The 12,120-nt window shown below is 39.8% G+C and overlaps 1 protein-coding gene across 1 annotated transcript in view; it reads left to right on the top strand.

Moving 5' to 3' along the window:
- The window catches only part of LOC124163504 (protein bowel-like), a 134,811-nt gene that overhangs the window by 52,477 nt on the left and 70,214 nt on the right, over positions 1 to 12,120 (top strand). Inside the window, exons 2-3 of the mRNA XM_046540456.1 lie at positions 5,710 to 6,218; positions 7,341 to 7,920. Coding sequence (XP_046396412.1) covers positions 5,750 to 6,218; positions 7,341 to 7,920 — 1,049 coding nt within the window. The 5' untranslated portion in view covers positions 5,710 to 5,749. The remainder of the gene's footprint in view (positions 1 to 5,709; positions 6,219 to 7,340; positions 7,921 to 12,120) is intronic.

Consider the following 12,120-nt stretch of genomic DNA (forward strand, 5'->3'; position numbering starts at 1 on the left):
TTGCCTTTAAGAGTTAACTCGTTGCGAAGTGTCCGCGCCTTTTTTTCCATCTTTTTAATCGGGAACGCACATTTCGTCATTTTATCAGCCAGTTTTTCTTTCGGGTTAATTTTAATGGTTACGGAGTTGGTCGGGAATTCGTGGAAATGTATGTAGAATGAATGAGGAGTATAGCTTATATATCTTATTCAGTAGACCTAAATGACGATTTCACTTTTTCCCGGCGTATGATGGCGGTGAATTCTTCTCGGGTTTCCATCCGGGTGAGCTCCATCTCCATCGCTGCCGACGTTTCGATAGAATCCTTTTCTATCGTCATCAGGGCCGATGATGCCAGTAGGAAAGTGCCAGGTTTATATATCCTCTACATATATATAAATATGGCACTTTCCTACTGCCATCATCGGCCCTGATGACGATAGAAAAGGATTCTATCGAAACGTCGGCAGCGATGGAGATGGAGCTCACCCGGATGGAAACCCGAGAAGAATTCACCAGACCTTAATGACGTTTTGTACCTATACGTTTTCATCAATGAGTCACCCAACATTAACCCAGAAAAATAATGAGCGTATGATATTCAGCAATATGAATTGTAATCGGAAAACTGAATTCGTAATTCAATTTTAGAATTGAAGGCGATCGTCAAATCCTTCATGACTTGGTTTAATAAATGTTTATATTTATGGGTTGAATGGCCTTTCAAGAAAAACCAACCGAGGTAGAATATGCTTAAAAGGCTGGGCTGAATTCGTTCAATAATTGACGAAACCATTCCCGGAGTGAATCAAATCAAATCTTATTTACCCTCGCAGCGTATCAAAGAAAAGGAAAGATTGGACAGTGAGGATAGAACTCACCCCATACTAAGCCATCATTTCATGAATCGCACATTCAGAGTGAGACCGATTTGTATCCTCTTGAAGATATTGCCAAGTTCTGGCAGACAGAAAATCAAACCAAGTCTGGGGTTTTTCAATTTACGGGGAATGAAATCCACTCCGTCCACAACTTAAAGGCTTAGACATTTGGATGACGAGGCACAGAAAAATATCTCGAGTTTCTCCCGTACCTACAGCGCTAACTAAACTGCGTAATTTATAATCAACAAACACATGTATGTACGCCGATAAAATCCAAATCAACTAACAAAAAAGGAGGACATGCTTTCATGGTAAATTCGGCGGAAACTGATATTATTGCTCGTTGAATTATAGAACATCACTTATATTGTTGATTTTTCGGTCATATTATTTTTTCCAACTTTCGATTTCAGATACCTATCATGAAAAATTTATTAATCTTTCTTATTGTTTTTATTGTTGCATTTTTCATGATAATCATAAAAAAATGATGACAATATCCTGCATCTGCTTCTGATTAGAAGCTCAGAGAATACGAGACGATCGTAATTCAAGAGGGAGAAATAGATACCTGCTTGAGACATCTGGACCAGAAAGCTCGACATGACGTTATTGTGGTGGAATTTTATTAAACCTTGAAAATCTTAGAATGGAGTGATCTCTCCCGCGATTTCATGGGCTCTCTGAATCACAGAATAGGTTCATGAAGATCATGAATTATGATCGAAAATGCGATTGGAAGGGAAGCCAGATGATGTTTTCGCTGATGAACAATCGTGAAGCACTCTAACCTTTATCATCTCGGGAATGTGAGTAGAATAGAATGGGTTTGTATAGTATAGAATGAGTTTGGTTCATAGCCAACTTTTTCTAACTGAAAAAAGAACCGCAACTTCCTCTATGGGTGCTTTAAAAAATCTATTATTTCAAAAATATTCCGGATCGTTACAAGTAAGAGCTTGCCAGTTAATCTTCGTGGTGTATTCATTGCCTTAAGCAAATCATAGAACTTTCTAATGGTATGAAAGCATTACCTTTCTTAAAGAACCGTTATAAAACCATTTATTCAGTTGGGTGCTAGGAATTTTACGATTTTGCGTGATGTGAATATTAGAATGAGAAAATAAATAATCAGTGATGAAACATAAATGAATACTTATCTTAGCAGGACAATGGATATAATAAGCCCTGTAAACGCCATGATTCAGTAATGTTTAACATCTACCGCTATAATAAAATTATAATTTCCTTTCCAGAGAAAACGTAAACATATTGAGATATGAAATTGACATCACGTTTCGAAATTTTTTCACACCATTATTAATATCAGCGATTTTCGTATTCATGTTGCCTGAATTTCTAATTATATTCCTCAAAGTAGATTATATGACTATTGGGATATCATGTTTAAGGAATATAAAAATGAGTGACATTTCTATTATGATGATGCAAATTTATGGGGCTAACGAAGATCTATCAACTCTAATAATTACAAATGCTATCATCGACCTTTTTCAATAAATGAACTACCTTGGTTGGGAAAAAAACCTTTTTCATACACGTCCCACTTTTTAAATGGCTCTGGACCCCCAATTGAACACGACAGTGACCAAGGGAAATTTTGATTGGAAAATTTCTACGCAACTAAATTTGAGTAGGTCCAATCAAGTATACGTAAAAAATATTGGATGCGCAAGATAAGGGAACCTCTGTACTACGTAAATCATCAGGAAATTCAAAGTTTCTATCAAATTCAAATTTTCCGTATAGGTTTTCCTGGTACAATTCTTATTTAGATGCTTTGGCCAACAAAAAGAGTGCCCATTACTTTTTAATGGAATGGAATGAATTTTAAACTTTTCCAGAATCTTATATTCGTCTGCCTAATAGAAACGAAACATTAATTTGTGGTGAATGCATAAGTAAGTCTTCATTTTTGAAACGACTAATGTCTGGGTTTTTACCATTTGTAATCCGCTCAATTTATAGTCATATTTGAGTTACATGTAGTTTGTATCCTAGCGTTGATATTTTTCTCCTATCCCAAATATTACGGTAGATCTCAGCACTATTACACTAGCACTACTAGCACTATTAGCACTATTAGCACTACTAGCACTGACATCTTATTCTTTTTTATCACAGAATCTATTCTCCTTTTCTTTTATGTCGAAACCCAGTATTACCTCGCCACCAAAAACATCACACTTAGCTCGAATAAATGAGGAAATGAACTACTCCGAAATGGACTTACGATAGCTGGAATAAATCTTTGAATTCCAATTTGATCTATGCATCTAAAAGTTGAATAATGATAAAATGACCTCTAGATTGTCACTATTCTTTGGTGTTCAGTGGTTGTTTGCAGTCGTTGTTGTATGGTTTCATTGTCTTTATTTCACGCTATTAATCGACCTAAGATGTCCATGCCTACCGCGGACATAGAATGCCACCGTCGCAATGTCGATGCCCGATTTTGATGGTCAATGGTCTGACAGAAGGTTTGAAAAAACGTGCACCACGTAGGTCCTACGATTTCCATCCTCGGAGCTCAAATAATATTTTTTCCTCGCCCACGTTCACCCACACAGACGTTAGAAGGAAATAGGAAAGCCAAGGCCGAGGAGGAGGATGGATGGTTTAATATTTTTTTTTCATTTTTCGTTCTTTTTCTTCGTCCTTCGTCCGGTTGAATTTTTTTTCGGAGGAGAATTTTTCGTTTTGAAGTCAGGCGGAGCTGATGAGAGGGGAAAAGAGTCGAAGGAAATTAGACATCACCTGGAATGTTCTTGTCCCAAGTTCCCCAGAGCCGTGGCATTCCTAGTGGAAAATCCAAGCGTTTATTTCTCACTCGTCAGGGAAAATGATATTTTTTTATCGTTTCTCGGTCGATGGTAACGATCCGTTTTTATCCCTCAGAAAAGCGAAGTGGAAGAATAGGATATAATAGCAAATTTCATTTTTGAGAAATTTTTGTGGTTTATTAGGCGAATTTCCTTTGCGTCTCTGGAATTTCTCAAGTTATTGTTGATAGGAAACAATATCTTTACTACATGAAGAAAAATCATCAGTAATATAACTATCTACATCTTCCTACTGTCTACTACATACCTCAGTAGGCGTATGGTGAGGCGTCGAGCAAAAACAATTAGCTTGAGAGAATGTATGTATTATTAAAATAGAAATAATTGTCTATAACTATTTGTATTGAATCAAAGGCGAATACCCTGATAGGCAACTATTAATTTTGGCCTACATATGGATACAGTTTTGAGACGGTTAATAGTGTTGCACACTGTTGAAAAAAATACTTTGTATAGTACACATACATTTTAATTCATGTACCGCGAGAGTGAGTGCGTGTAATGTAACATGAGCGGAGTCATGATACAATTTTAGTGAACGCCCATTGATTTTTTAACAATTTTATTTTTGAATTTATGTGAGAGCTATCAAAGAAAGACTTGAAATGCAGATTTAACTTATCATATTTCGCGACATGAAATTTATTGTCAAAAGTTCTCTCATATGTCTCATAATATTGCAGAATTAACATCCGATATGAATAATCCTAAAATATCCATATTTTTTGACGTTATATGAAAATATTTCCTTGCTCTTCCCTGGAAAGTGACTATCCTCAAAGATGCCGCAGAGTGAGATGTAATTTGATCATAGCGAGACCTCCGCGGATTTCCATTCATGCTATGAGGCGCCCATTAGTGTTTCTGGCTTTCAGCTTGGCCACGCCGTGCCGTAAAGTTTAGATAATTCATGTTATTGTGGGTGATCTTTCACCTTATGACTTTGCGGACCGAAGACGATCCGTCGTGGATGGTAATGACACAAATAGCTGGACGTGCGCATCCCATTATAGTGGAAACTTTTTCCGAATACTGCATGCTGCTTCACGGAATTAACAAGAGTAAAATTTATTGTAGGTTGGAAAAGATTTGATCTCAAGGTTGTATATTTTACAGTAGTACCACTAGCATCTTTTTTTGTAATAGTTTTTGTGCCATTGCAGCTTTTCTCTACGTTTCTTATTTTTTATACGAATTGCCCATTGAAACGACAAGGGGATACTGTTTTTTGGACGTTTAAGTCATGTTTTCACTTCGAATCCCATTTCGTAGAAGATATTTATTCGTTGATGCTGCAATATCTTGTTATATTGTTAATGTAAAATTCTGAGAAATATTATGAAAAACAAAGGACGACTTGATCGCCTTACCAGAAGAATTACAGACCCGATGAATGGATAACAGAAAGAAGGGTAGCGAGCTATCAAGACATATAAACCTGTGGTTTCATTGTGCCATTCAATAATTACCCATATAGAGCAGCTATCATCGCTTAAAGCCCGTACTGTGTAAATAGCTAAAGAAAGGTTCTGTCCATCAATTTTCGCCGAGAAAAGCTTAAGCAGTAGCTGACGGATCCAGAAACGGTATTTTTATACGGGCCACTTTCTTTCGTAAGCAATATCAAAATCAACACTTAAAAAATGATGAACGAGTATATTGACAGAGAAGATTACCTTTTACGTTCAAAAGATAAAAGAAGCCCTTGGTAAGAAAAATAAATATATTAATTAAGATCTAAAAATTATCCCAGTCAGGCCGCATTTTTACCATCCGATTTCTGTATTTTTCCATCTACAACAGCGCCGTTGTACTCGTCCCATTTTTCTATGCGTTCCTGTCCTCTTTTTCCTATTCGTTTAATTTATTTGTGTATAAATGAATAAAAAAGAAATATATGCATGCATACATAAAAAATATACATACAAGTCATATCCTGTGACTGCTTTTTTAACCTTTGTCCCTTTTCTCTCCCTTCAAAGGAGCACATCCCCGCAGTGACCCGCCCCAGCGTCGATCAAGATGCCGACGGAGAGCGAGGCGCCTTCGAGGCGTGGCTCGGTTGGCGGTGGCTCGACGGCTGTGTCCGCCGCTGCGGCCGCCGCCTTCCACCTTCAGGCACCTGGGCTGGGCCTTCTGGGTCCGGGCCGCGAGTCCTCGGCCTTCGTGCCCGTGGTCCCGTCCCGCGTGCACCAACAGCAGCAGCAGAGGCCGGGTGGCGGCCCGCTCGTCTCGCCCTACCACCATCCGCACCACCTGCACCCGGGGCACCCCGCCCTGCACCACCATCATCACCACCACCACGCCGTGGCCCACCATCACCTCCTCTCGGCCGCCGCCGCTGCAGAATACTTGGCAAACTCGTCCTCCGGCGCCCCACCACAGCAGTCGCCTTCCGGTGGCTCCGGGGGAGGCGGGTCCGGTAGCTCTTCTTCAGGGACGACCTCTTCCGGGGGTTCCTCCGCGTCCGGGCCACCCGCATCTCCCAAAGGTTAGTCGATTGCCCTCGATGAATATATTTTATTCTCTCATCAATGTCAAATCCGTCCTTTAACATAGTTACCGCTTCCCCTTACCGATCTTATTCTGATCTCAGGTAGTCGGAATGCTGGTTTTGTCACCGTTAATATGCTTTGTTTTATTCATTAATTTTTTTACTTTTATTTGCTGTTGATAAATATTTTATTAAATACATGGTGCCAGGGAATCAAAATTAAACTATGATTGATATAATAACGAATGTGTTTGCGATAAGCATATAGTATTTGCGGAAAAGGGAGTAAAATATACAGAACCAAATGATGTATTGGTTGCCACATCAAAATTTTCACACAATTTAAGATATGATTAATGTGTAATTTGCAATGCAATTAATGATATTAGTATTGTAAACTCTCCTGGAATTAGATAAAAATGGAACTTTCCCGTGTGGGACAAATAAAGATTTCAGTAAAGCAGAAAGTTATTTCTATACCACGCTTTTTATTTTCTCACAGATTCCAGTAGAAGTTATAGAATTAAAACTCTAGTAGCATTGTGTCGCTTCTTAATTTAATAATGACTACTAGTGTCGATATTCGAAAAATCCTTTCCTGTACACCTAAAAACAGTCAAGGAATGTATTTGCTGAGCAGTGAATGAAAAAACCCATGTACTACTTATGGTCAATCAGACTCTTGCAATTTATTCGGTTTAAAAGATAGAGAGGTGGCCCTAGACACACCTAGGGAGCATGCCACTGTTAGGAAGGGATATGCGCGGAGTGTTGAAAGTGATAGGAGAGAATGGGATGGGAAAGAGAAGGCAATATTGCTTCATTCAGGCTTAACCTCCTAGGTCCTGGCGTATTGTTCTTGACTAACAATAAGTGAAATATCGTTATTGCAATTCAATTGTCGTTAAATGCTTCCTGACAGATAATAGCATCATACAGAAGCACCTAAATCGCTTATGTTACTTGTTAACATCCAATTAATAAAAAAAGACAAAAAAGGAACGGCATTTATCCCGGGAATGAGGAGGTTAATAATCACCTTGAACTTTTAGATTATTTTCAGATATTGCTTTTTTAATTGGGCGTTGAAATCACCAATCTATGTCTTCAATCCATCAGGTGACTCCGAGACACCACGGAGACCCAGCTTTGACTTCATGTCCTTAATGGCTGACAAGCGGAAGGAGCTGGCCCTGAGAGAGGCCGCCGTCGCGGCCGCCGCTATGCTCATGCCCTCACGGGGCCCTCCACCGCCGGGCATGATGGTCGAGGGGCTCCCGATGGGCCCACCTCCCCCGCCACCCCCAGCACAGGTCTACGCTCTGCCCTCCAAAGTGACCGGCGCTCCGGGAAGCTCTGGAGGCGGCAGTGGCGGCGGGGTTTTCCATCATCCCTTCCCGTTCCCACCGGGACTGGCGGCTGCAGCGGCCGCCGCAGCCGCTGCCGTGGCGGGTGCGGGGAGCGGCGTCAACTTCCCCGGCTCCGCACCCGGCCCGTCCTCACTCGACCGGCGCCTGCTCCGAGGCCCGGGACGAGCGTCGCGTCCCAAGAAGCAGTTCATCTGTCGCTTCTGCCAGCGCCAGTTCACCAAGTCGTACAACTTGTTGATCCACGAGAGGACCCACACGGACGAGCGGCCCTACTCGTGCGACATCTGTGGAAAGGCCTTCCGGAGGCAGGACCATCTCAGAGACCACAGGTGAGTGTCTCTAAGACCACTAATGTTTTATCATTTAAATGTAGTTTCGGATGATCGAACCAATGATCAGATCGAACTATGGTTGTCCAATCGTATCTTCTCGTGGTGCCTAGTCTGCTGCAAGTGGCAGGCTGGGTGAGCATGGGGTATGCACAATGTATCAAGAAAGGTCTATGTGCCTGGGCACCTGATGAAGGTCCCCCAACCATGCAGTCAGCTATCGGGTATGCTGCAGAAACTTACGGGCATTAGTAATTGAGGATGTTAATGTTTTCTTCAAGCCTCCTGGAAGAACCGAAAATTAGCCTTTTCTTTATAGTCTTCGAAGCTTATTGCTTCATAATGCTTGAAACGTTTTTAAATCTTTCATTATGAATAAACTTTCATATACATTTTCATCTTGAAAAATATTGTCCTTGAGTCTCTGGCTAAACCTTTAGTGGTCGTTGTAAGTACAATATAGTATAGCCGCCAACGGAGATAAATCTTCAAGCGAATAGAGTTCCCTGCTCTAGTAGTCAGTCGACCTCGATATTTCTGATAACCATGATTTTATTAGGTTATTTCTTCGGAATTCTTTGTAAAAATGTATTTTTAAGTGGATAGCTCTGATTTTGTAATAAAAGGTATGATATCTACACTGACATCGTTTAAATTATGCAGTGTTATGAATTCCCAAATCTACTTATCGAACCTTCATACATAAAACTGTCTTCCACTGACAATGAGTATAAATTACCTCTATATCATTATGATGTTCACGATTTTTGCACCTGGTATCTCCAAGTACAATTTGCGGTTCCACTTCACGGCGTTTCCGTGAAATTTGCATTATATCTACTGGAACTGTTAATTGTGTTATAAGCATTAAAAAAATCATGATGGGATGATAGCACTAAATGCCTCTTCCTTCATAGTGGCTCTGCCCTCATTTGCCACTCTTCTTCGTCTTATCTTTTCTCTCATCATATACTCGGTGCATTAACAGGATGGAAATAATATCGAACCACTTATAATTTCTTGTTTGTAATATAATTTACTCTCAAAGGAATAAAAAATGGCGTGTATGATAATGCTATGATAGATAGGTGACCGTGTGTCAAATTATAAGGGTCATCAGAATATTTATGAGCCGCTTGTTGAGTCAGGTGTATGCAATCGTTGTGAAAACACGATTGTCACCATTCCAGTCGAATCCGCATTATCTCGGATTAACGTTTGTTATCGTCGTGGCAGGTGGGCTGCGTTAATACCTCTATAATAACTGGTTTGTGCGCTTTTGAATGTTTCCTCCTGAAATAGCTGTCTGCAATCTTGAATTCTTTTAATGACGCCCTTTATGTCGATATGGGAACGAGTTGATTGCGCCTCCACTTTAACGGATGGCTCTACCTTTTTTTTCCAGACCGCGACGAATAATTAGATTGGTAGCGATTTAAAATACTAGTGAATGCATGATATAAGGTAAAAAGCCCGTATTCATTTACGCACAATTATTCATGACGCAACGGGCCCGTAAGTGTAGCGGTGAGAAGGACGTACTTTGGGTTGCATGATTGGGTAGATATTTTCAGTGGAGCGAATGTCTTAGCATTAAGACATTCATTTTTAATGGGAAAAACTTTCCTTTGAAGGCAATCTGCGATATATTTGAGATGAAAATGGTCCAAATTCTTTTCTGATAACTGTTACGCGTTTTTATTAAATACTTCCAACTGCTGAGGTTCATCATGATCACTACCTTAGTATCTATATCAATTAACGTTGATTATGTCTGGGAGTGTTGGTCTTGAAGTATTTAAATGTTAAAATATATTTATGCATTTAAAATTTTCAACACCCACGTTCCAAGACACTAATCAGCGTTAAAAATAGAGGTCGAGAGACAGGAATAAGTACTCAGTACTTACATCAAATAAAATCTTACTATAGTCAGTGTATATCCAACACCTAAAAGAATACTTTTTATTGATAAATTTCATGAAGTCTTCAGTACTTATCCTCATTTTGGGCATTTCTCCAGGCCATGTGTGTATTCCCATTTATAAATACTCAGTTCACAGCCTCATTCGGCGTCATCATTATAGATACGGCGTGGAACTGTGAACTCTATTCGTCACCCCTATAGCTATCTTCTGTCAGCCTCGTTTAAAATGTGGAACTGCCGGAGAAGAGGTGCGTTGAAACCCACATTGTGTCGAGGGCGGCGTACATGAGTTGGTGGCTTTGTGACAATGGGGGCTCAGGGCCTGGAGATGGCGCGCATTAATGCAAATGCATTCGGCGCTATCTATTGCTCCCCTCGAGTGCCCCATTCAATTCTCTTCCTCCAACCACCACCTCCGCATTTGACTCCCGTCCTTCTCCATGGCTCCTCCCATTGTCTGGGGCGTTGTATGGGTGCCCCAGCGTCAGTGCTTAGGCGCGCTCGTAACCTTTCTTCTTATCCTACTTGCTCAGAAAGACTGCCTCCACCTCATTATTCGCCGTCACCATGGTAACGCCCCGTTGTCGCCCCGTTGCACGTATAATTTACTTAACTTCTTCCCCTGACACCCCGCTGGGGGGAGACGCTCGTATTTAATTTTCTCGCCGGCGAAAGCGGCTTCCGCCTCCCCAAGCGCAGAGGTGATTGATTTGCTAATTTTTTTGCGAGTGCACAATCCATGGAAACGTTTAACTCCAGAAAAAGCTGGTGTGCTTTATGTTCAATCGCTTTGCTGAAAACGTCGTGACCTTTTCATTTTCATGCTGGGTGAAAGAAGCGTACTTCACATTTAAATATAAGTTGAGTATTCATTTTTCGTTTCCTTGGGCAAGAAAAGCATGAGTGCCTGAGTGCTGAGTACATGAGTGCTGAGTACCTGAGTACTGAGTACCTGAGTACTCATGCTTTTCTTGCCCAAGTATTTAGTATATCCTGTTGCCCAACATCTAGTAGTTAGTCCATCTTCGCTTAAACTAAGTATGATTTAGTACCGTTGCTGACGACTTCACGTAATTGGAGATGCCAGGAAAAATACATTTGGTATCCATTAGAGGTTGAATTCTAAAATGTAAGATTAAAAGTATCCCAAATTATGAATTCCTTATTCATGGACTAAACCACCATATGATCTTTATTGAGCTAATCTAATGGCAATGGTTTAGTAATCAGTTAGCAGGTACGAAGCATTTAGTTCATGAATAGAAGAATATGTGCTATAAGCTACTGAAAGTGGAGAAGTCTTTAACGTAAGGAATAGTGAGCTTTTATGACTTGATTTTCTTTTGACTGGCAGCCTAGAGGTCGTTTTTTGGCCTGTCTTTCCGTGTATTTTTGTCTTTTTAATGCCTTTTGCAATCCTCGATAATTATCATCTCCAAAGTTTTTGCTCTTCCTTTTTAATTGATTTTCATTTCATTCCGCAAGAAGTTTCACTAGATATTTAATTTTATACTCACCTGTTCATTTTTTATTTTTTTATCTTCAATCTTATAAGCTGATTTTTTATTAGTAATGCCTGGAGGCTTTATCAGATCTATTTGTTGCACTTCCAACACTTAGGGAAATTAGAATAGGAATTAGAGCCGTTCTTACTTATACTTATTACATATTTTTTGTTCTATTCAACAATGTATTTCTTCTACAACTTTTATAAAATCGTGTTGTCCTCTTGAAAACGCTGTTATTTATGGATTGTGATTGTATCCAGCGATATTCATAAAAAAAACCTGCATCCACTTTCATTTCCTTGGAGTACTGGAAAGCTCGTGACACATTTTGTTATCCTGCTTTATGATTTGAGGTTTTAAAACTAAATGTGGAACCGCAACTCATACTTGTATAGTGTCCACGAAAGCTGACAGTAGTGAGAAGGCGAACAATTGCGATTACCAGGAGGAAATAGTGATAACGATCAAGGTATCCAATTCCACCATTCTAGGTCAAGGATTATCTGTGTTTACAGTTTCAATTGAGGTTCGCCGTGTGTGTGGGCGAGAAAAGCAGTGTATTTATTTGTTCTGTGGTTCACTTTTAAATGGTAGGTAATGAAATGATGTTTTGTAATTTGTAATAGATGTAGAATTGTGAAATAAAATGTGATTATTAAACATGGAGAACACTGCTATCGCTACTCGAATAAAATCATTTTAATCCTTCCAATGCATCATGTTTCATGAAATACGAATTACTTATTTATACTATGTGTGTTTTAA

The sequence above is a fragment of the Ischnura elegans genome, chromosome 8, assembly GCF_921293095.1.
Source record: "Ischnura elegans chromosome 8, ioIscEleg1.1, whole genome shotgun sequence".
NCBI lineage: Eukaryota > Metazoa > Arthropoda > Insecta > Odonata > Coenagrionidae > Ischnura > Ischnura elegans.